The sequence below is a fragment of the Saitoella complicata genome, assembly GCF_001661265.1.
Source record: "Saitoella complicata NRRL Y-17804 unplaced genomic scaffold SAICOscaffold_3, whole genome shotgun sequence".
Taxonomy (NCBI): domain Eukaryota; kingdom Fungi; phylum Ascomycota; class Saitoellomycetes; order Saitoellales; family Saitoellaceae; genus Saitoella; species Saitoella complicata.
In genome coordinates this window covers 444,436-466,820 of record NW_017566994.1, presented here as the reverse complement: position 1 = coordinate 466,820, position 22,385 = coordinate 444,436, and the positions used below count along the sequence as shown (strand labels likewise).

The 22,385-nt window shown below is 52.2% G+C and overlaps 10 protein-coding genes across 10 annotated transcripts; 5 read left to right on the top strand and 5 right to left on the bottom strand.

The window, feature by feature from the left end:
- Nucleotides 1–154: 154 nt before the first annotated feature.
- On the top strand, nt 155–2,626 carry SAICODRAFT_5376 (uncharacterized protein; the record flags this gene model as incomplete). The annotated part of the gene is made up of 5 exons (XM_019169230.1): nt 155–356; nt 403–1,235; nt 1,290–1,380; nt 1,430–1,629; nt 1,676–2,626. 5 exons carry the CDS (start codon nt 155–157, stop codon nt 2,624–2,626), a joined length of 2,277 nt encoding a protein of 758 aa, XP_019026542.1.
- Nucleotides 2,627–3,955: 1,329 nt separating this feature from the next.
- SAICODRAFT_69419 (uncharacterized protein) lies at nt 3,956–5,290 on the bottom strand. The gene is made up of 2 exons (XM_019170473.1): nt 4,709–5,290; nt 3,956–4,657 (listed from the first exon to the last, which is right to left on the bottom strand). Exons 1-2 carry the CDS (start codon nt 5,218–5,220, stop codon nt 4,015–4,017), a joined length of 1,155 nt encoding a protein of 384 aa, XP_019026541.1. The 5' UTR covers nt 5,221–5,290; the 3' UTR covers nt 3,956–4,014.
- A 103-nt stretch (nt 5,291–5,393) lies between these two features.
- SAICODRAFT_17182 (uncharacterized protein) lies at nt 5,394–6,838 on the bottom strand (the record flags this gene model as incomplete). The annotated part of the gene is made up of 2 exons (XM_019165765.1): nt 5,394–6,611; nt 6,661–6,838. The coding sequence occupies 2 exons, from the start codon at nt 6,836–6,838 to the stop codon at nt 5,425–5,427; spliced, it is 1,365 nt and encodes a 454-aa protein (XP_019026540.1). The 3' UTR covers nt 5,394–5,424.
- A 132-nt stretch (nt 6,839–6,970) lies between these two features.
- SAICODRAFT_53095 (COP9 signalosome complex subunit 4) lies at nt 6,971–8,179 on the top strand (the record flags this gene model as incomplete). The annotated part of the gene is made up of 1 exon (XM_019169194.1): nt 6,971–8,179. One exon carries the CDS (start codon nt 6,971–6,973, stop codon nt 8,177–8,179), a length of 1,209 nt encoding a protein of 402 aa, XP_019026539.1.
- Nucleotides 8,180–8,453: 274 nt separating this feature from the next.
- Nucleotides 8,454–10,669, bottom strand: SAICODRAFT_5371 (uncharacterized protein; the record flags this gene model as incomplete). Its single annotated transcript, XM_019169228.1, has 4 exons — nt 8,454–9,789; nt 10,356–10,447; nt 10,503–10,583; nt 10,640–10,669. 4 exons carry the CDS (start codon nt 10,667–10,669, stop codon nt 8,454–8,456), a joined length of 1,539 nt encoding a protein of 512 aa, XP_019026538.1.
- Nucleotides 10,670–10,875: 206 nt separating this feature from the next.
- SAICODRAFT_23467 (uncharacterized protein) lies at nt 10,876–12,393 on the top strand (the record flags this gene model as incomplete). The annotated part of the gene is made up of 4 exons (XM_019166695.1): nt 10,876–10,924; nt 10,974–11,483; nt 11,530–11,685; nt 11,789–12,393. The coding sequence occupies 4 exons, from the start codon at nt 10,876–10,878 to the stop codon at nt 12,391–12,393; spliced, it is 1,320 nt and encodes a 439-aa protein (XP_019026537.1).
- A 2,682-nt stretch (nt 12,394–15,075) lies between these two features.
- Nucleotides 15,076–16,720, top strand: SAICODRAFT_5368 (alpha/beta-hydrolase; the record flags this gene model as incomplete). Its single annotated transcript, XM_019169226.1, has 4 exons — nt 15,076–15,249; nt 15,299–16,114; nt 16,168–16,494; nt 16,550–16,720. The coding sequence occupies 4 exons, from the start codon at nt 15,076–15,078 to the stop codon at nt 16,718–16,720; spliced, it is 1,488 nt and encodes a 495-aa protein (XP_019026536.1).
- A 99-nt stretch (nt 16,721–16,819) lies between these two features.
- SAICODRAFT_69412 (uncharacterized protein) lies at nt 16,820–18,874 on the bottom strand. Its single transcript, XM_019170472.1, has 6 exons — nt 18,528–18,874; nt 18,437–18,476; nt 18,340–18,384; nt 18,176–18,283; nt 17,675–18,127; nt 16,820–17,462 (listed from the first exon to the last, which is right to left on the bottom strand). The coding sequence occupies exons 1-6, from the start codon at nt 18,569–18,571 to the stop codon at nt 16,914–16,916; spliced, it is 1,239 nt and encodes a 412-aa protein (XP_019026535.1). The 5' UTR covers nt 18,572–18,874; the 3' UTR covers nt 16,820–16,913.
- Nucleotides 18,875–19,414: 540 nt separating this feature from the next.
- On the top strand, nt 19,415–21,284 carry SAICODRAFT_53116 (RGS-domain-containing protein; the record flags this gene model as incomplete). Its single annotated transcript, XM_019169198.1, has 3 exons — nt 19,415–19,474; nt 19,527–20,457; nt 20,641–21,284. 3 exons carry the CDS (start codon nt 19,415–19,417, stop codon nt 21,282–21,284), a joined length of 1,635 nt encoding a protein of 544 aa, XP_019026534.1.
- Nucleotides 21,285–21,624: 340 nt separating this feature from the next.
- On the bottom strand, nt 21,625–22,357 carry SAICODRAFT_64052 (uncharacterized protein). Its single transcript, XM_019170036.1, has 2 exons — nt 22,099–22,357; nt 21,625–22,043 (listed from the first exon to the last, which is right to left on the bottom strand). The coding sequence occupies exons 1-2, from the start codon at nt 22,339–22,341 to the stop codon at nt 21,834–21,836; spliced, it is 453 nt and encodes a 150-aa protein (XP_019026533.1). The 5' UTR covers nt 22,342–22,357; the 3' UTR covers nt 21,625–21,833.
- Between the last annotated feature and the right edge of the window lie 28 nt (nt 22,358–22,385).

The following is a 22,385-nucleotide window of genomic DNA, read 5'->3' as shown; positions in this document are numbered from 1 at the left end:
GGCGGGGTACATGAGCTGAGCTGAGCTGCTTGAGTGGTGGCATACATCACCAGAATACCATTCACCATCTCTATACCCATCAGCATATTCAAACGGAAGGTGCTGTCTCTTTCATGGGTTGACGATGACGGACGTCAACTCCAAGCTGCTACCAATGGCAGTTTTGCGTCAACAACCCATTATCCTCCTGAAATGGCTTCGAGCATACCTCTCCCGGAACCGACAAGCTCGAAATGCAGCATTGATGTCCGGCATTGCGTTGGTGGTGGGTGCTGTTGTGAAGATTAGGAGTATGCTGCGGCCTGAAAAGAAGAGCACCCTGCGCAGGAGTAATTCGGCTATTGTTCTTCCGGATGGTAGGGTTGTCATTGCAGACATTTTCTCTCGCTAACTGCCTTATAGGATCCCGTGAGATCGTCGTACCATACAGAGACGAGGATCACCGTGTTGTCATTCATCCAATTCGTAATGTTGTCTTCGAGGCTCATAGACGCCTCTTCCTTGACAAACGCGGAGAGCAAGCCGCTCCCGTCGAAGGAAAGGCGGGGGTGAACAAGCGGTTCTGGAAGCAGTTCAGTGCGTTGTGGTCCATCATGTGCCCTCGATTGTTTTCGAAAGTATCATTACTCATCGGACTGAATGCTTGCTTCCTGATTGCGAGGACTTGGCTTTCGCTAGTTGTTGCACGTTTGGATGGAGCCATCGTGCGGGATTTGGTTGGTGCCAATGGCAAAGGATTTACCAAGGGTTTGGTTCTATGGCTCTTGATTGCTTTCCCAGCCTCCTACACGAATTCCATGATCCGCTACCTGCAGTCCAAGATTTCCATAGACTTCCGCACACGACTCGTCCGCTACGTCAATGATCTATATTTGAACAACAAGTCAGTGTACTACAAAGTACAGATTGACGGGGCAATCGAGGGTATTGATCAATTCATGACGGAAGACATCGGCAACTTCTGCGAAACTGCGGCTACGATCTACGGCAACATCGGGAAGCCGTTGATTGATCTCTTCGTGTTCAATTATCAGCTGGCGAACTCGGTTGGTCTGCCAGCGATGACGTTGATCTTGGCCAGTTACGTTTTGACTGCTTCGATTCTTCGAAAGATCTCGCCGGCATTCGGTAAGCTGGCAGCGGCGTCGAGTAAGCTTGAGGGGACATATCGTAATGCTCACGGTCGGCTGATTACGAATGCGGAGGAGATCGCGTTCTACAACGGTGCTGAAAGGGTACGTATAAGAGTGCCAGTCAATGTGCTTGATGGTGACTAACAACTCGTACAGGAGAAGAGTATCCTTGAGCGGGCATATGCGGCTCTTGAGCAGCATATTGAATCGGTCTACAAGATCCGCATTTCATACGAAATGGCTGAAGGTACATTGATCGCGGCATCCATTCGAATGAATGCTGATATAGTTCTCAGATTATGTTATCAAGTACTCCTGGTCAGCCATTGGCCTCATCTGCTGCTCCCTACCCGTTTTCCTACCAAAGCTTAGTGGAGGATCTTCGGGCGCCCTTTCCGCAGTCAATGAGGCACAGCGCCAGAGAGACAGGACTCGAGCGTTCATTGTCAATAAACGCATTCTTCTTGCTCTAGCAGAAGCTGGTGCTCGTCTGATGGTTCGTAAAGTCTCACGATCGACGAATCCGGCTGACATTGTTGCAGTATTCGTACAAAGACCTCGCCGAGCTCAGTGGATACACGTCCCGCGTCTACACGCTGCTTAGCACACTCCACAGAGTTCACGCCAATGCTTATACTCCACCCAAGGGCGAGCTTTTCCCGGCTAAGTATTCGCTTGCTGATGTGCACGGTACTGTACAAGAAGGATACAACGGAATTCGATTCGAAAACCTTCCCATCATCCTACCAGCACCGGCCGGTAAATCCGGGGAAGAAATCATACATCAGCTGAATTTAACTATCAAGGACGGCGAGCATACTATATTCACCGGACCGAACGGTTGCGGGAAGAGTGCCATTTCACGAGTCGTTGCTGGTCTTTGGCCGGCCTATCGCGGTTTGCTCAGCAAGCCCTTGCAAAACTCTATCTTCTTCATCCCGCAAAGACCATATCTCACGGTTGGGTCTCTCCGCGACCAAGTAATCTACCCTCATACTTACGTCGATATGGTGGCCGCTGGTCGTGATGACGAAGATATCCAGAAGATCTTGGTGATTGTAAAGCTGGCATACTTGAGGAAGAGAGAGGGTGGATTTGACACGCAGAAGAACTGGAAGGATGTTCTGAGTGGAGGCGAGAAGCAAAGGATTAACCTTGCTAGGCTCTTCTACCACCGGCCTACCTTTGCTATTCTTGATGAAGCTACGAGTGCAGTCACGAGCGATGTTGAAGGAAGTATGTACCGCAGCGCCAAAGACTTTGGGATCACTCTGGTTACTTTCTCACACCGCCCAACACTTCTCAAATACCACAACGCACAAGTCAAGATCGAGAACAAGGAGTGGGAACTGCAGAAGATTGGAAGTGATACGGAGAAACTCTCGTACGATAAAGAGATCGCGACATTGGAAGAGAGCCTGGAGGATATCGAGAGGGCAAAGGAGAGGAGACAGGAGATTGAGGAGTTGTTGCAGCCGAAGAAGGCGCGTTAGGTTTTATCTAAATTCATACTAAGAATACCCACGCTCTATCTAGATCTACAAACCCGAGCTTAGCATTGAGGGATCATCACCCGGCTGCCACAACCATAACCCGGAGCACCACAGAGAAATTTGAGCCTCATTCATTAAACCCCAACAGCATCTACTCCCATGTTTATAGGTACCCCTGCTGCTCAAGTCTTTCCACCATAGATCTCTTGCGCAGTGTCACAAACCACTTGATCAAGTCATCGCCCGCAGCACCCTGTCTATTCTGACACAACTCAGTAACTGCAAGGCAAATCAAACCCATTGGTGGTTTCGCAAGAATAGACCGTCCATCGACTGCGATATCAAACATTGTTACGACCGCCGAGAAATACCACGCCAAGAGAGCAAAGACACCGCACTCCTCAGAGGCTTCGTTGTTGTCGTATGCCATCGCCAGACGATCCAAGAGCTGGAAGAACCTTTCGTAATCGGCGGGAGAAGGTTCGCAGAGAGTTACGGGGATGACAACTTGACGGCGCATTTGAGTGGCGCGGATTCCACGGCGAGGAGGAGGGAGGACTGAGCCATGCTGGGGTTCAAGAGGTGGCGTGGTGGGTTCGTTGCTCCCCATAGCCGTATTGATCAGATCGGACATGGCGGTGAAGGGACTTTTGGCCCAACTTTTGAGAGTTTCGCGAAGGTTGAGCCCATCGAAGATGGGACGAGAAAGGGCGCGGAACACCTTGCAGATGGCGATGACTGCGATCTTGACAGGCAGTTTCACCAACACAAGGAATGGAAGAATGATTAGGAAGGCAACGACACCGGCCAGTTCGTGTGAAAAGCTCGGCAGCGGCTGATGCGGACGCTCCTCGCCGTTGACCCAGCCAGCGTGCATGTGCCTCCGCAAGCGCTGGACTGCAAAGCTGACTGAAGCAAGGATTCTGCTTAAAAGCGTCAAAAGTCTTATAACACCTTTCTTGATGCCCTGGAGATTTGCGTTCAAATCTTCAACATCCGCGTCGTAAGCTGGCGGCCTATCGATGGAGTAGCGGGGGAGGCCGCTAGGGTCGAAATAGGTATGCACATCTAAGGTGCCTTGCACACTGGAACGTCTGGCCGTCGCAGGTTCGCCGGTCATATCGCAGTTCATGTTCAAGAAGTCTTCAGTCGATGATGAGAAAATTTGAAGGAAGCGACTCTCGACTGCTTTTTAACCCCACTGTCTATCGATAAGGAGTTTAATTTGAGCGTCATTCTACGCACGCGTATGCATGCCATGGAGCTTATATTTCCCGTTGCGGAAGATGCACATGAGAGATTCTTCGATTTCTCGACCCAAAGCTTCAAGATCAGGTGTAACAGCAGTTGTAAGCATACGTCATAACAGAGCCTCAGCCGGCACGAGTTTACTCGACCACCTTGCCGTCTCGGATTCTTCCCGGCGCAAGATCCGGCTTGGCGGATTTCCCTTTCACAGGAAGATCATTCACGAAACCCCAGTGAATCGCCTCTTTCCATCCTTTTTCTTTCCAGTCATTCATTGTCCCATGAGGGAACCACTCTACTACGGGCATAAGCCCAGAATCATGAGCAATAGCAACGAATACGTTCTCGTCTGCATCAAAGTCCTGTAGCCTATCGATGCTCTGCTGCGCAGTAGAAGGATCGATATACCAACTCGGTTCCTTCTGAGTCACCTGGAAGAAAGGTTCGGTACGTGCCAGGCCTTTGTCCGGGTTGGGATGCAGATCTGTGAAGAAAGTACACGGGCAGGGTTTGGGAAACCACGGGTCCATCGGTACGTCCGCCGGGATCTCCTGAGGCATGGGGGCATAAGCAGTAGGCCGGAAAGAGCCCCCAAAGTGGCAGACATCTCCGCCCATAAAGACCCATGTATTGGCCGTGGTCCGTGCCAAACCAGCAATGTGCCCTACGGCATGGCCTGGTACATCGAGGAGATAGAAGCTGCCATCGCCGAAGAAGTCTTGAGCTGGATACTGTCCAATCTTGAAATCAGACTCGAAGGTAATCTCCCGTACTTCGCGTCCTCTATGAAGGAAGTCAGCGTTGGTGCGGCGAGATCAGAGGCGTAAAACTTACTCGAAATCACTGTCAAGTAGAACACCGTTCGGATTTGTCGGATATCCAGGCATCACGGCGCCTTTGAAGCCTGGGCCTACGACGAGTTCAGTTGATCCAGGGAACAAAGACATATCACCACAGTGATCCCAGTGCCAATGACTCCAGATCACGGACTCGATTTCGCCCAAAGGAACACCGCCCTTCTGGAGAATCTCATCAATCCCCTGACGAATATTGCATCCCTTAATGCTCATCTTCAGCACTTTCTGCACACTGGGTGCCAAATTCCACCAGTCCTTCCGTGCACCAAGGTCGAACAAGATCGTCTTGCCGAGTGTCTCGTTCTCGATAAGGAAAGCGAAAGTTGGAAGGTTGAGAACTTCATGGCCCTCAAGGACTGGTTGGATGAAACCATCTGAACCGCACACTAGGTCACTGGTCGTGTTGATGATCTTCACGGTGACAATTGAGCCGTGAGGTGGCAGATTCAGCGAAGGATGAGGTTTGGGTTCAATGTGGCCTTCAGTCATTTTTGAATGGCTCTTGGGACCGTGGACAATGCAAATTTGGGTCGGAGCTGCTTATATATGAGCCGTCGGCTATGTCACACGGGTGGGCCTCTAATCGATAAGGCGTCATATAGCCGATCAGTGGACATATGGAGCTTCCGGACGGCCTGTGCAATAAACTTTTTGGCCGGTTACCCTTGTAGTCTTATTCATCATTCATGACTCCTATACGCGTATGACTACCTCTCCAGCCGCATCAATCCATTCAATTCCCCTCTTCGTCTTCTTATCCGACACAGCGTAGAGCAACAACCACACATACCCAACAGCTTCACCCCAGCAGTAAACCCTCACCACGTCTCCCCGTGTTTCTTCTTCTATATGAGCAACAACCCACCCAGCCTTTCTACTAACGATCGCAGCAGACAGGAACTTCCAGAACTTAGTCTTCACCTCCTTCTCCCAGCTTCTCACATCGATACGCCAGTATCCACGTTCCATGGGTCGGAGGGGTCGGGTGGTGGCGGTGGGGCGGTAGACTGAGATTGGGAGAGTGCGGAGGTAGGGTGTTATCAGGGGTGGGTTGGAGTGGAGGTGAGGTTCGTGAGGTGGAAAGATGTGGTGGCTCTGTTTGATGAGAGAAGAAAGACTAGGGTGTAGTTCGGACTCTGAAACGTCCTGTGAGTCGTACTCAGGGGGTTTGTTGCCCGTGGTTCTCGTGAGATCACTCACCGCAGGCTCCATCGCAGCCCGCACTGCCGAACCTTTCCGCACGTCTCTTCCGGCATCGTTCGTTACCGTTGTACCAGCGCCATCCTTGCCTTGACTCGCTTCATCATCGAGAGGTTGAGGAATCGTGGGTATGACCGGGACGTACGGCTTCGGAATGTAAGGGATTGGAGAAGCATACGGGAAGCTAGAGGTGCCATCTTGGTCTGTCCAACCGCTTACACCAATAGCTGGGCCTGCGCCTCCTGCAGTAACTATTGGAAAGGTTTCGACCGGAGCCGGGCGCGGTACAGTTGACGATACTGGAGGATATCCAGTCAGGTAAGGCGTCGGAGTAGGAAAATCACTCGAGGATGTGTCCCGCGTATCATCGGTATTCGCGTCATCCACATCCAGGCGATCCAATCCCGAAGGAGTGCCACCAATGATAGGCTTCGTCGGCGTGATCACCGGCGAAGATAGCTCAGGTGAACTTTCATACGGCATGGGACTGGGGACCGGAGGTTCCAACAACGCCAGAGCATCATGCTTCCTCTTCAATGGTAGCTCTGGCGTCTTGAACACGGTATCTGTCAAGTAGGGAGTTGGCGTGGGATAAGCGTAAAAGGGAACGCTTGAGGATTCTGGGTTGCTGGGCTGGGAGCTGGGGACTTCGATGGTACCTTGTGCGGGAGATTCGTGTACTACGAGGACAGTCAGAAAGATCCATATGGTACAGTACATGAAACTTACCAGTCGCGGAGACTGCTGCGAGCGAATCACTCAAGTTGATCCGCCTTCCGCTCTCAAATCCCAGCGTAGCCTCAGCCAGCCGGATATACCGTCGATCCGCAGCCGAAGAAGCCGAAGAGCTCACGTGTGCATAAACGGTAGCATTCGAGAGATCGATCACATCGCTATTGCTTGTCATGGACGCTCTCTCATATTCGGCTTGTTCGAGTACAAGATGGGTGTACGAAGGCCCTTGTGCAGGGACATCGCAGGTCAAAGCACCATTGCGTACGAACATCAGGCAATACAGTCGACGAGGTAAGAAGAGAATATGTCGATTCAGGAGACGTTATCACAAATTGAGGCTCTTTCAGCTCAGTCTGAGAAATTGAATGGGTACACCAATGTCCTGGCGGAGCTGGTGAAGGGGAATGATACCGCTGGTCTGTCTGCCTGCATTGACTCCATTCTGAACGAGTCTGTGGGTCTGGCTATTTCGCGTCCTGCTCTTGCGCAGCTTGTTGGGTTGGTGGATAAGGTTACCGGTCATGAGGCGAGAGCGACTGCCGTGAAGTACGCTTTGGAGCGTATTTCGCCCCGAGTCACCTCTTTTGAGGAGCAGGATTCGCAATTACGAGAGAAATTGGCGGATATATACGAAGCGGAGAATGACAACGAGGCTGCGGCGTCAATCCTACAGACAATTCCGCTGGAGTCTGGTCAGAGGAACATCTCGGAGGAATTCAAACTGAACATCTACGTCCGCATTCTCCGCAACCTCCTCGAAGTCGGGGATACCGTTGCTGCGGACACATATCTCAATCGTGCACAGATGCTCATTCATACTACATCAGACAAAGTCACGCAGCTACATTTCAAGCTGGCACAAGCTAGGATTCTCGATTCGAAGAGGCAGTTCTTGGCTGCGGCGGCGAAGTATCATGAATTATCATACGTGACAGATATTGCGGACGAAGAGCGGTTGCATTGTTTAGGTGCTTCGATCACCTGTGCTGTATTGGCGCCTGCCGGCCCACAGCGTTCGAGAATTCTGTCTACTCTGTATAAAGACGACCGTTCTCAACAGATCTCCACATTCTCGATTTTGGAGAAGATGTTCTTGGACCGCCTTATCGATCCTGCTGAAGTCGCCGCATTCGCTGAAACCCTCTCCGAGCACCAAAAAGCCTTATTAGCAGACGGCACAACCGTCCTCTCTCGCGCCGTCCTCGAACACAACGTCCTCGCCGCAACCCACCTCTACCACACCATCCGGATCTCCGAACTCGCTTCCCTTCTCGGTGTCGATTCAGCAAAAGCAGAGGCCTATTGTTCGACGATGATCGAGCAAGGACGGTTGATGGGGATGATTGATCAGGTTGATGGGATTATCAGCTTTGAGGTTAGTGAGGAGGCGGGGGGGCCGGAGATTAGGAGGTGGGACAGTGGGATTCAGAGTTTAGCAGAAGCGGTGGAGGGGTGTGCGAGTGAGTTGGTGAGGGTTGCGCCTGAGTGGGTTGCGCAGAAGGTTGCTGTCTAAGCACAAACTCAGAACAGGAGGGAATTACTCATATACCAATTATTTACCTTGTCATATACGATACGAGGGTTTCATCGCTATAGTTGATTGAGGGCAGGTAAGGAGTGTGCCAGGAGAAAAAGTATCAAATTGCTAAACATACTTCAGGTATCAAGGTTGTCCTGGAATTGCCTGCAATCCATGAATGATGTGGTATGACATACGCCAATAGAATCCCGGAGTAAATGAATGTCGGATACTGAACGTTCGCACAGCAACGAGTGTATCGGGCAACTTAGTGATCCTCGTCCTCTTCGACGGCGGTATTTTGTTTCCAATATTTTGCCACCTCATCCCTCGTGCCGACCGTTGCCCACGGAGCATCCCTCTGCATCCCACTTCCTCTCAAATCAACCCACTGTAAACTCCCGTTCTCCAACAACTTCTGGCCCATATTGGCATTCAGCCACAACGCTTTCCTCAACTTCAACACCTTAAGTCGATCCAACCGACACAGCCCATCAACAAGCTCAGTCGGCTTCACCGACCGCAATTCCTCATCATCCCAATTGTGCTGACGAGGAATATCAGAAGCAAACAAAAGATTGGTAGTCATCATCGGTAATGGCGCAGGTGCCGACCTCGCAAAGATATTACTGATCAGTGGTCTACGCGTGGGTTTCGTGGTCCGTGACACAGCGTAGTCCGCTGCGATAGAGACATTGGAGAGATTGACGTAGTGCAGTCTCGGACACGCGTGCAATAAATGCAAGATCGACCCAATCGGGACGTCGCGTACGTCGGAGTATTTCTGTAAATGCTGGTTCGCGGTACGCCGGGAATGTACTTTCCCATCTTGTTCGACGACGAGTTTGGCGGGTGCTGCATAGAGTGGGTTATTCCTGAATTTCCATTCACGCCATGTTGCAATATTCGCGTCCATCGCAATCTTCGCCAAAGACGATAAATCCAATTCACGGACCCAGAAGCCGAGGGCGGTGGAGCGGGTGATTGAGGTAACGAATTGTGCGAAACGGTAGGTGGACGAGAACGTTGGTGCATGGTAGAGCAAAGGTCGAGCTATGGGGAGGAGGCGTTTGGAAGTATGCGTGAGTGTTAGGAGATCGGACTGTGGGAGGTGGGAGACGATTTGTGTGAGGATCTCGTTTGGGAGTGTGATGAAGGTTGGTTTCGGGGTGCAGTGGGAGGAGCGTTTGGTGGTATGACTGTGTGGGGTGACGGTCGATTGTGAGGAACTGGTTACAGATGACCATGGAGAGCCGGTGCGGGGGGTGTGGTGGTAGGTGTGCGAACGATGCCGGAGAGAAGGTCGGGAGCGACCTCGGGGGGATTCCCTCTCTTCCGATGGCTCGAGCGGAAGGAGGAGGGAACTCACGACGCGTTTGGCGATAGTTGGGCGCTCCTCTGATGGACGTTTCTTCTCGGAGACAAGGATCTCGATTTGAGAGGTTCGGGGTTTGGCGTCGGCTGTAGTTGGACGGGTGAATGGAGAAGGTGAGCGTGAAGGACCCGGTGGTGACCTCGAGTATGTCACGGAGCCGCCGTATCTTGAGGACAACAGCAGTCCATTCGAGCGAAACGAAACTTCAGTAGGTGAAAGAGTACCAGGCCTGCCACGCCATTAGTGTCCAATTCACCTGACACCTCTCAGCGTACTCACATCACTCAGTGGTAACAATTGCAACTGCTCACGCTCAGGACTCAAGCTCGGGTAATGATGGTCCTTGTCGACGTCAGGAGTCCACACCCTGGATGGTGTTCGCCTAGTATGTCAAATAAACGATAGTGAAAGACGTATCGATCAGCCTATTCGGGCGTCGTGTCCTGGCGATTGGCGGTTGGCGATCCGATCAACTGAACCGAGACCGTGTTGGAGGGGTACCCTAGTAAGACGTAGCTGGGAGGCCCGAGACAGTCGCTCATGATGCAACTTCCGGAAGTGTGGGGGACATGAGGACTGGGCATGTGTGTTGACCTCGGCCTCGGTCGCGGGACATGTGGAGCGCGCGCGCCTGAGGTGAGGGGGAGCCCGAGAACGAAAACGATAAGGACCCGATATTGGGAATGGCATTATGATCGATTTGCATAGCTCTTTTGAACACGTACTTATGAGCTCTCTGCAGCTCCCTGGTCCTGCTGTGCCTCAAAGGCCTCCCTGAACTTCTTCTTCTCTAACCGCCGTTGCCGTGCCTTCTCCAACTCTTCCTTTAGATCTGTCGAATCCTGCGGCAATCTCTCAATAGGATTTGAATCTGGCCAGAGTTGCAGCTGTTCATCAGATTAGTCCTGTGTTTCGAGAAGGAAGGAATAGGCTGAGATGTACATGTGCGACGTATTTGTTGTAGAAGGAGATATCACCGAAGTAGTACATGGAAGCGATGGGGAAGAACACATACATCGCGAACTGTACCCTCATGATCATTAGCTGTGATCCCACCCTCTCAAGAGCAGCAGACATACGCGAAACATCTCCATATTCGAGCCGGCCATCTCGGTGTGGGTGTCGTCGTTACACTATCGTTTTCGCCAAATGCCGGAATTTGGACTCTCCCATCGTAAGCAGTACTGTGCCTCGCAGGGTTGTACGTGGGGATGCATTGGCGGGCCAGCGATTACGGCGCCGTCGCAGGTGGCCAACACCGACTTGGATAAGGTAGCCTTTTCTGTTGCTTCTTGTTTACGAAGGATAAGGAATTATGGCAGACGAGGATCAAAAGATATTGGAACAGATTGCGAAGCTGGCTGGTGAGTCCCTCGAACAAAATATCTGGAGTGTATGCTGACAATGTGATAGGTGCAATCAACCGCCACAAGAATAGCACACAGGAAGCTCTGAGTGGGAGCGCATACAGACCTCAATCTGCGCCGCCTCTTCATCCTCCTGGACATCATAAGACGTATACACGGTCTCAGCAGACGACGCCGTATACTCGTCCTGCGCCGCCACGGGGTAGTGCTCCTGCTTCACGGCATCGTACGCTCGTAGTCAATCAGCCTAAAGCCAAAGATGAGGAGAGTACTGGAGCAGCTGCGGGTGGCAAGTGGATTCAGAAAAAGGATCGACATATGCAGCTTATCAATGCCGACGTTTATGACAAGAAAGTCACGGCGAGGACGAAGGCCATCGAGGAGACGAGGGTGAATAAGGAGAAGAGGAAGGCTGAGAAGAGGGAGAAGAGGGAGAGAGCCCAGCTTGAGAAGTTCTTCGGAGGGAATGCCGAGACGGCGGAGAAGAGGGAGGTTATGGTCAATGGGTTTAAGTATAGGTTACTTCTTGATGGGAGTAAGTTGTTGAAGAGTGCAGGTATGTTCCATGTCTTCATGTGTGTGATGGGCGCTAATTCGAGTAGACGTACCGCCTGGAGTGGCACTGCCGAAGAAGACGATTGTTGGTGGTGTCACGTTTATCCGCAGTAAGAGCGGGAACTATTGGAGATACGGGGTTGTGAAAGCAAAGAGATCGCTAAAGAAGGTCGACAAATTGTGCACGTTCTTTACACGGACCGGTATTTGGACCCTGTCCCATTTGCGTCTGGCTTGAAATGATTGGAAGACATGGCTGAGCTGACGTGAGTACTGCTAGCATGCGTATGCTAACTCTTGTTGTAGGTAAATGTCGCCGTGGGCTGTCGTGTCCATACATTCATGATCCGGAAAAGGTGGCTATCTGTCCCTTGTTCATGAAGGACTCATGTCCGAATGGTGATGCATGTGACTTGTCGCATCGACCAACTCCGAATAGGGTTCCAACATGCCAATACTTCCTCCGTGGTTACTGCCAAAACGGCGATAACTGCAAATATGCACATGTTAGAGTGAGTCCGACTGCGCCTGTATGTCCTGATTTTGCCGTGCTTGGGTATTGCGAGAAAGGAGCGGACTGCAAGGAGAAGCATGTCAAAGAGTGCCCGGAATTTGCGGAAAAGGGAACCTGCTCGAATGTGAAGTGCAAGTTGCCACATATTGATCATGCGGGGAGGAAGAAGAAGAGGGAGGAGGCGAGGGAGAAGCGGGCTGCTGCTGCTGCTGCTGCTGCTGATGCGAATGTCGTAATGGACATGGACAGCGGAAGTGACAGTGATGAGGAGGAGACTGACGATGAAGAGGAGGGTGATGATGATGAGGACTTTGATTCGGATGATGCGGAGGATTGGGAAATGCACGAGGAGAACGAGACACAGTTCAAAAGCAACGAAGATTTCATTCGTTTTTAATGAAACAAAGCTATTCGTATCTATTTTTGGTAAACAGCTCCACAAACGTAATGGTCGTGCGTGTGCCCTGATTCGACGGAATGCGAGCCGCGCCCTATCTCTGCTCCAGTTGTCGAGACCGGCACCCCTGGGCCAAGCCACTAGAGCCCTATTACCGTACCACCCCGCGGCCGCCTTAACAAACAACCTCTCCTCAACAAGACCCAATTCACTATATATCCGTCCACTAACTCAGGCAATCGCCAATTGAGTCGTTCTCTGTTCAGTCCACCGATTCCCGTTCTCTCTGACTTCCGCAATCGCAAGAACTCACCTCTACCGCCCAATGTCCATGTCCGATTTCCAGGAGGCCGCCAGTCTCGTTCAGTCCTCACAGAACGAGTTCGCTCCATCTGGAAGTGAGGATCTTCTCTCTTTCCTCAATCCAGACTTTATTGGGCCAGATATGAGCAATGAGGATCTCCATGACATACCTGGAATGGACGGATCGGCGTCTCCATCCTCTGCGTCTGAGAGTATGTCTGGGAGTATGATCAAAAACGAGTCTGGCGACTTTGATATGATGGACTCGTTTCCTGGGCCGAAGAGTTGGGATGGGTTGAGTGTGTTGAGGGAGGGATTGGATCATTTGGATATCAGTATGTTCCATATGGCCAATGGATCCGGACCTCATCAGCAGGTGGATGTTATGCGCGCGATGAAGAGGGAGCCGAGTGGGGTTGCGGCTGATTTTGGCATGTTTGCGGGAGCGCCGGTTGCCGGTGCGCCCGCAATGCCAATCGCGATAGCTCCTCAGGTTGGACTTCCGATTACGGATGCTCAGAGGGATCATTTGAGCGCGGAAGCCGCCGCTGCTGCGGTCGCTGCTGCTGGCGCTCTCGATTTGTCCGGACGCCAAATTTCTCCGATTTTCACAGGCTCCCTTGCCAATATTGCTCCGCCGTCTCTTCCCGATGAGCAGTCTACCTCTGCCTCTTCCTCCGGCGCCAGCTCTCCGGCTAAATCCTCCAAGAAGCGCCGTCAGTCAGAGGCCGGTACCAGCAGCCGTAAGAAGTCGACTTCTGCATCCTCTTCGCGCGCCAAGCAGGCTCCGGCGAACGTCGCTTTGCCTGCTGCCGCTGCGCTTCCCGGTGTTATGGTTTCTGCCGAGATGGCCGCGCCTGCTATTCCTAAGCAGGAGCCATCCGAGATCTCTGCGGCTCTTCCAATGGAAGGTACCCCAGAAGCCAACATGGACCCCGGCGCACTCGCTGCTCAAAAGCGTCAAGATCGACTCATGCGCAACCGCGCTGCTGCCCTCGCCTCCCGCGAACGCAAGCGCGAGCACGTCGCCCGCCTCGAAACCTCCGTCGAAGAACTCGAGCGTGAGAAGTTGGACTTGAAGCGCAAAATCGGTAAACTTGAGCGCCAAGTCATCCGTCTCCAAGCTCGTCTCAAGACTCATGGTGACGACATGGGCAAGGACTATGATTTGGAGGATGAGGGTGAGGATGTACAGAGTGTTAGAGCGATCAGTGAGGATGTGCAGATGACTGAGGCTGCGATCGCGTCTGCGGTTGCTGGTGAGGCAACGAAGAAGTCTAAGCCGAAGCCGACTGGATTCTCGCCTAGGGGTTCGATTAAGGCTGCGCAGATCGCTGCTCAGGCTCAGCAGGAACCTACCCAAAATGCGGTTGTGAGCGCTTGCACGGAGAAGGATAAGTCGCACAAGACCCACACTTCTGGTGTCGTTCTTTTGATCATCTTCTTCGGTTTCGCTCTTTTTGCGTCCCACGCTGGTCACGGTAGCATCCTTGCCAACATCGCTCACCCGTCTGCTATGAGCGCTTTGTCGCCTGCATTGCCTTCGAGCTCTGCTCTTTTGGCGGCTAGCAGGGAGCAATTGATGAAGCAGTTTGGTGTCAAGGCGTTGGAATCTGCCTTACCGGCTGGGTTAGTGAAACAGGAGCTGGGTGATGGAAGAGCTGTCATTGTCACCATGGGTCAGTTGCCCGACAAGGCTACTGATGGTGAGAGTTTTACAATGTTGTCGCCTGTCGAGTCGGAAGAGAATGTGTCTATCGAAACAAATGTTGCGAACGATGCTGCTGGGCCAGCGTCTTTCATGGGTAAGAGTCGTTGGGCAGTCTTGGATATCGCGGTTAGAAACAAAAAAGTATTGGAGTTAGATGGTGAAGCGGCAGTCGGTGAAGCCGCCTTCAAAAGCCTCCTCGAGGAGGTACAAAAAATGAGCGCGACTGGATCTGGTGAGGATGTCTGTATTGTTTAGTGGGATATTGGTGAAAGGGACAGTGCGTTCTTTCTGCTTTCGTGATTTTGTTTTTGGGTCTTTCTTCTTTTGGTGGGATGATTGGAATGGTGGTATCGATACCAAAAATTAGGGGCGTATAAGGGTTCTTTTTGCTTTCAATATTGGGAGTTTTTGGAGCTTGCTGAACGTGCGTGGGGAAGAATGTGTGAAACGGGTTAACAACACCTAGGCTATGAATGTAAGATACGTCAGATGTACCTTCCTCAACGACGGCTTTTAGCTTCTTTGCGATCGAATTGGAGTCCTTTCATCTCTACCTCTGGAGCTCTTTACGTAAGAACTTTAAGGTCCGTGCTTTGAGACTGTTTTAAAGTTATCGATATCGATGCCGGTGCCTTACGTTACCAGAACCTGACAAACAACAATTGGTCATGAAGTGGGGAAAGTTTCTCGGGCTGACGGTCGTTGCTGTTGCTCTCACTGTTGCGGAAGCTGGTTGGAAGACGGACCATCTCGTGCAAGGCCTCCCTGTTGCCGAGGGACACACGGTTCAGGATGTGAGCTTCGCAGGCACACACGTCGTTCGCAACGATAGCCGCACAGAGGTGAGTTCATGTGACTGAATCAATGCTGTACCCTGACTGATGTGTTCAGAGCGCCTTGTTCTATTGGTATTTTCCTGCCGAGGAACCTCTCGTGGACAATCCTCCACTCATCCTATGGATTCAGGGTGGACCTGGAAGCTCTTCGATGATTGGGCTTTTTAAAGAGTTCGGTCCGTTCGACATAAACGACGATATCGAGCTGGTCCGCAATCCCAATACCTGGAACAAGCACTACTCTCTGCTGTTCGTGGATAATCCTGTGGGGACGGGGTATTCGTATGTCAATCCGCCGGGTGAGGTCTCCTTGACTGCATCAGAGAGGAAATACCTAAAGGATGGAACGGGCGGCGATGGCAATGATCTCCACATTCAGACATCTGATGAGGAAAGGCAGCGCTCTTTCCGACCGCAAGTTGAGAGCACTTCCGGGAACGATGATGACCCTGATTACGTGGATGGCTACGCCGCAAGCCAAAGAGGGGTATCAGCAGATTTGATCCGTTTCATGCAAGCTTTCTACAAGAACTTCCCCGAAACAGCGAAATCGCCACTCTTTCTCTCGTCCGAGTCGTACGGCGGTAAATACATCCCGGAGCTCGCCACGGCAATCCTGGACTATAATCTCATCTATGACAAGGATAAGATCCCGCTGAAGGGCATATCTATTGGAGACCAGTGGACTGATCCCAACACTCAGATTCTTACGCACGCCCCGCAAGCGTACTATCTGGGCTTGATCGATGCTGCTCAGGCTGAGGTGTTGTCGAACATTTCACAAGAAGCGATTGCGCTCAACATCGAAGGGAATTTGCTTGGGGCACTGGACCGGAGGATGCACATGTTTGACACGTTTTCGAACTTTACGGTGAAAGACATTCGCTATCTCTTGTCTCCAGCGGTGGCTAATGTTCCTCCCAGGGTCATGTCAATTGGTACGATGTACGGCGACGTAACCATTTCTACAACCGTACTGCCATGATCGCCTTCCTAAACTCGGAAAGCACCAAAGAGAAGCTTCATGTCCCCTCACGCGCCAAATTCCATACAGACGATGCAGTCGTTTACCACTTGAAGACCGATATCATGAAGAGCACTGCACACCTCTTCCCTCGTCTTCTGGAGGAGATGCCGGTCCTGTTGTATCAAGGACAGTTCGACTTCAGAGACGGGGTAGTAAGTCAGGACAGGTGGATGTCTGAGTTGCAGTGGTCTGGAAGTGAGGGCTACAAGAAGGCAGAGCGTGAGGTAAGTCGTTGTTCATCGTCGTACAGGCACGGTAACTGATAACATATTCTTACAGGTTTGGCGTGATGCAGATGGGAAGGAAGTCTATGGTTACATCAAGAGAAGCGGGCATCTAACACGGGCTGTGATCAGTAGTGCTGGGCATATGGCTCCCGGGGATCAGGGTGAAGCTGCGTTTGACATGATAACCAATTTCATAGAAGGAGCACTCGGGGAACAGGTGTAGGAGTTTGGGAGTTTAGGCGTTATGGAATAAGATTATCAGGGGTAACCAACCGCCATCCAGGCGTAATAGTGAGAAAAAAACAGCATCCGTCCCGGCTCCAGTCCAGCAAGCAATGGTATCAAAGGCGCTCAAACGCGTTCCCAGCAATCAAACAGCAATAAAGAAAAGCATCACAGTGTTAATGGCCCAGTGTCTACTCCTTCGGAGCGTAACCCCTCCTTCCCTTGTTCTTCACAAGTCCATTGACCCGCTCCTGACCTCTAGCAATCTTCTCCGCCTCCCAATCAATGTCCTCATCATCATCCTCCTCGGCCGCCTCCTCACTCCTCACATGCGGCGTCCAAACACGATCACCCGCCTTCTTCGCGCTCTTTGCCTTAAGCTTCTTGCCACCAGCAGCCGCCGGGAGAGAGGGCATGGTAGCGACGGCAGCGTAGGACATCTTCTCCAAGTTCAAAACCGTGAACTCATCCGAATCGGGTTCGGACGCACTCCCGTCTGTGGTTTCGCTGAGGATGTGCTTTGAGGTTGCGGAGAGGAAGGGATCAGCGTCGCGGGCGTGGATGATAACGTAGTCGTCTTCCATTGCAATTGGTAAGCGACTGTATGCGACGCGCCGTTGAGATAGATAGAGAATGTTCGTTCGTAGGAAGGAAAAGACGGGGATGTATGCGCGACGTGTTCGGGTGAATGCGATTGAGATTGTTGTTGTTGGTGGTGTGGTACCCCCTGAACCCTCACGCTGTACGGTACCCCCAACAACACGTCGACATGGCGGGGCGGGCATGACACAATGGGGGTCGCATACGCCGTTCGTATCGGGGCGGGGCGCAGGGGCGTGCCTGGGGGGACCTGCAGCTGCTGATAAGGAGCCGACGGAGGGGATCAGATCAAACATTCATTTCTTATCGTACACTGCCTCCACGCTGCCACTCTGCCGTGCCTTCATCACACCCCATCCTCGGTCGCCCTCACATTGTGTCCCACATTCGATCCCCTCCCAGCAGCACTCGCCGCCTCCTCCGTGACATTCACCCTCGGCGTTCCCTCCATCCCATCCACCCTCCACTTCTCCACGCGATCTCCCCCACCATCCGCCACAATCCTCGCACTCTCAATGCGCACCTTAATCACAGCCACATCACCCTCAATATAACACTGACTCCCACTTCCTGGGTTCGCGGCCGAGTGTTTCTGTTTGAAGAAATCGGCGGCGGCGGTGTTGGTTAGGATCTCGGCACGGCCGTTGAGGGTTGCGGAGATGGAGGAGAGGGCGGCGGCGTTTAAGTTTAGGAGGAGAGAGGCAAGGGAGGAGTGGGCGTCTGAGGTAGATCCCGGGGAGGAGGGGCCGGCCAGTGATTGACGGGTTGTTGTCCAGTCATGGACGAGGAGAGATACCCGTGGGTTCTGTTCGTGCTGTTAGCTCTTGTCGCACAGATGAGGAAACCCACGAACAAAGTGAAGATTGAAGAATTTCTTTGTGTCTCGAGTTGAGGTCATGATCACACAATCATTCGTCTCGTAAGGCATGGCTTCGCCGGCGGGGACGTAGGTGTAGTTCATCTGTTCAACGTCAAGTCAGTCGTGTATGAACACGAGTCCAAAGACGCCGAACAAACCAAGGAGACGTGGGGGATATCTTCGTATGAAGTGCCGAGATGTAGCTGTCAGAGATGTCAGCGGATCATATGGTGAAGAGGATCATGAATAGCGTACGTAGCGAGCATTCTTGAGGCAGGAGATCACCTCTGCAGGCCTGTTCGTCCATTAGCCGTGTTTCGGGGAGCAGAAGCAGTCATGAACAAACAATGGTCTCTCTTGATCACCGTTCATAATACTCTCGTTGCTCATCGTGGTGGTGTTGTACTTTCCCCGTCGGACATTCCCGGCATTGCCGCGGTTACGTAGGCTCACGTGATGGGTGCGTCAGCGAGCGAGCAGGGTCCACGGATCGAGGATGACTAAGCGAGGCACAGGGCACGGTGCAGACACTTGAAACCTGTACTTGCAACGTGGGCTATCCTCGATCACGGCATCATCAAATGTCTGGCCCAGCCTCGCTGCGCGTCTCTGCATCCAGGTACACTGCGCACTGCGCACTGCGGGCGGGATGGGCAATGTGCCACGCGTGGAAGGAGCCCATTTCCCGCAAAGAAGTTTTCACGTGGGCGTCGGGGCGTGTGCGGATGGAACCCAAGTCATTTCCGCATTAGGAAGGTGTGCGATGATGAGAGTCGTGATCCTGCTGCCAGCGATCGTAGAGGGGTCATGTAGGAGGGCTGTGAATCGCCGGTTGCTGTTGCTGTAAGAGGTAGACTGCTCCCCCTCCCCCCCCTCCGTAAGCTTCTGCGTCTCGCATCACGTACAAAGGGGTGCCTGCCGTGCCGAGAGCCGGCGTTCTACTCAGCTTCGCGCCCCCTGTCAGCCATCACTCAAACATAAAGCAAGCCCTGCCACGCGAGCTCATTCAACTTGCCCGCACTCGCTGCTCCGACTCGACAGCTGCAGTACTCCAAAGTTCAAAGGGTGCAAGAACAAAGGACTCACGCCCAAAATAGAGTCGACCTTCCAACTAGCACTGCAGCAGCAACATCCGTAATCATGCCGTCTGCTGCTCTGCAAAACGAGATCCTCAACCCCACGAGGACTGCCTTCAATCCGAACCAGCAGAAGAGTTCTTCGAGTGAGAACAAGATGCATCAGTCGAGTTCGAGGTTGATGAAGACCACTCCGGACGGCAGGCCGTTCACGAGGGTGTGCATACATCCCGGTACTTTTACTCCTTTTTTACTAATTGTCGGGGTAGGACTTCAAGGACCTTTTCTCCACGCTCATGGTCAGTTTGCCGCTCACGACACACCGCTACCGCTTCAAGTCGTATCCATTCACCTTCACCACCGAAGAAGCCGTCACAAACCTCGGTAACCTCAAGTTCTCCCAATCAAACCGCATGCCAGACCCTAAAGACCCCTCCCGCGTCGTAACGACAACAACGACAACCACATTCTCCATGGCAGCCGAGATGGCTAAGGATGTATGCCAACGCTACATGGATGCCCGTCTTTTCGAAAGCGCAACGGATAAAGACCAGACGAGCTTCAAGGATAAGTGTTTGTGGAAACTTACGCCGAAAGGGATCATTGTGCTTGAGCGCTTTTCGAACCGTAATGGTGTGATCTCTGATAACGTCGCACGTCTCATTTCTTCTCCCTTCAACACCATGCAACTCTTCATCCTCGAGCGCGATATCGACTCTGACACCATCCCCGGCGACAAAACGATGGCCGAAGTCGTATTCCGCCGTTTCGCGGGCCGCACACCGAACGCTAAATCATCGACCTCGCAATCGGATAACGACTCCATCCTCGAATATAGCGACGGCATGACGGGTGTTAAACTCGCTTCGAACCGCCGTGTTGGTGAGAGGATGTTGCAGAATTCTTTTACGGGGCGTACGGCGATGCAGTGGTTGATGGATTGTACGACGTGTATGCACCCCAAAGAAGCCATGGAGATCGCGCAGAGTTTCCTCCGACATGGCCTTATCGTCTTTGCTGCCGACTCCTCCCGACCGAAAGAGCGGACGGAGCAGTTAGCGTTCTCAGGCGTCAAATCAGCCATCTACATCTTTACCGAACGTGGGCGCAAAGTTGCAGGATGGGATGGCGGTGCTGTGTTGAACGACGGGTTGGGTGTCGAGAGGCCGAGTATGGGGGGGAGGGGAAGAAGTGCGGTTAGTGCTATGAGTGGGAGGACGAATGAGGATGAGACGGCGTTGTTGGGAACTTTGAATGAAAGGATGGATTTAAGGAGAGCGAATTCGACGATGTCGGTTGCGACTGATGGATCGCGTCCGCCTACTGCCTCGACCTCGGGCCCGTCTATCATCAATGGAAACGGGAACGGTGCGGCGTCGCGAGAGACGAATACCACTCGGTTGAATGCTATCTTGTCGGACCCGGCGTTGAGAAGTTTGTTCAGAGAACACCTCAAAGACAACTTCTGCGAAGAAAACTACACCTTCTACACCGAAGTCGTCGAATTCACCCGCCGAATCCCAAAGGCAATGACAACCGATGCAGTTCGCGAAGGTCTCGCAATGGCCTACGGCGTCTATAACGCCTTCCTCGCCCCCGGCTCCCCCTGCGAACTCAACCTCAACCACCAACTCCGCCTCGACATGGCCGCGCGTATGACGAAAGCCGTTGGGTCGAATGATAGTGATATGAAGGTTGTGTTGGAGGAGGTGTTGGAGTTGTACGAGAGGGCCAAGAATGAGGTGTTTAAATTGATGGCAGTTGATTCGGTGCCGAAGTTTGTGAGGGGAAAGAAGTATCTGGAGTGTATTGCGCATCAGGGACATCTCGAAGAACACAGCACAGAAGAAGAGCACGAAGGGGATGTTGGGGTTGATCAGTTGAGTTTGAATGAGAGTGTTGAGGAGGGGCAGCAGTATCATGCTCGTCATGCGCACGGTGATGGACATGTGCAGAAGTTGAGGTGGGGACCGAATGGGGAGAGACTTGGGGTTGTCACTCCGCCCGTTACGCCGCCGCCGGAGTAAAAATTGTCGTAAAATTGTCGTACGGAGCTGGATGAAGTCGACTTTGTACACCCCTGGTCGGTTGGGGTTGCAAACTACTTTACATGTGCGAGAGACAGCACCTGGACACTCGTGTATGGGATTAAGGTTCTTGGCAGCATAGCGTCATCTTTTTCGCGTTTTTCTTGTTTACTGGATATTGGCATACTTGGCTTTTTGGCTTATACACACGCACGGATGGAGGGCACTGGGTTACGGTCAGGTATTCAGCTAGAGGTTTTTTTGCTTTGCTTTTGATTGCTGTTCGGGTTTGAGGTATCTGGTCCTATCGTTGATCGAAGGTCGCTGGTTTGCAAGTTAGGGTCCCTTTCTTGGATTAATAATATGGTATTCTTTTGATCGATCCTTCCAGCTGCTGCTGCCTGTCTGTCTCTGGTTAAAATTCGATGGTCTTCTGAGATCATCCTATGTCTTCTCCCCTCAGATACGCCCGAAACCCAAATCCCGATTGCATGCCCCATGCTCTTACTTCTGAATTGTAACTCATGCCTTTCATGCAGAACCAAATCTCTATCGCTGCTTCACCCAAACGCCATCGTCCTTCTCCTTGACATCCCATAAGCCCAATGAATAATTCCCTCGGTCTCCCTTTCCTGTACTCAGGTCAAACATCCAGTTGTGCTTCGAGCAAGTGATGCCGTGTCCAAATACGATGCCAAAATCCTCGATATCTGCGAGTGTGCCTCCGGCTGATAATGAGTATGCTGAGTGTGGACATTTCTGTATGAACGCAATGTCAGCTGCTGGGTATTTGGAGAGACGGGAGGTAGCGCACGTCTGTCACTGCATGTAGCTTGTTTTTATAACGGAATACCAGTACTGCTACTGATCCGACCGTCTCTGGTGCACCATCCTCAACCTGCTTCTCGGGAGTCACTTTCACGACTTGTGCACTTCCAGTATCCTTGAACACCCGGAACACATTGCAACCTTCCGGTAATGGTTCGCCCTCGGGGATGTTAGGGAACTCAGCTGTCAGGCCGACGTGGAAGAAGCCGTCGCTGTCAGTTACGCCCATTGCTCGAAGGTGGTGTTTACTCGGTTCCTGTAACGTTTATTGCA

What these genes read in the sequence shown, in the direction of transcription:
- SAICODRAFT_69419 (XM_019170473.1), bottom strand. Translation starts at nt 5,220, where the DNA reads ATGACTGAAGGCCACATTGAACCCAAACCTCATCCTTCGCTGAATCTG. An exon ending in CTACTTGACAGTGATTTCGA is followed by an intron (nt 4,658 to 4,708) that starts GTAAGTTTTACG and finishes CTTCCTTCATAG; the next exon opens with AGGACGCGAAGTACGGGAGA.
- SAICODRAFT_69412 (XM_019170472.1), bottom strand. Translation starts at nt 18,571, where the DNA reads ATGAGCAACGAGAGTATTATGAACGGTGATCAAGAGAGACCATT. An exon ending in GCCTCAAGAATGCTCGCTAC is followed by an intron (nt 18,385 to 18,436) that starts GTACGCTATTCA and finishes CATCTCTGACAG; the next exon opens with CTACATCTCGGCACTTCATA. An exon ending in TGAGGGCGACCGAGGATGGG is followed by an intron (nt 17,463 to 17,674) that starts GTGTGATGAAGG and finishes GGTACCGTACAG; the next exon opens with CGTGAGGGTTCAGGGGGTAC.
- SAICODRAFT_64052 (XM_019170036.1), bottom strand. Translation starts at nt 22,341, where the DNA reads ATGGGCGTAACTGACAGCGACGGCTTCTTCCACGTCGGCCTGACAGCT. An exon ending in AGCTACATGCAGTGACAGAC is followed by an intron (nt 22,044 to 22,098) that starts GTGCGCTACCTC and finishes GCGTTCATACAG; the next exon opens with AAATGTCCACACTCAGCATA.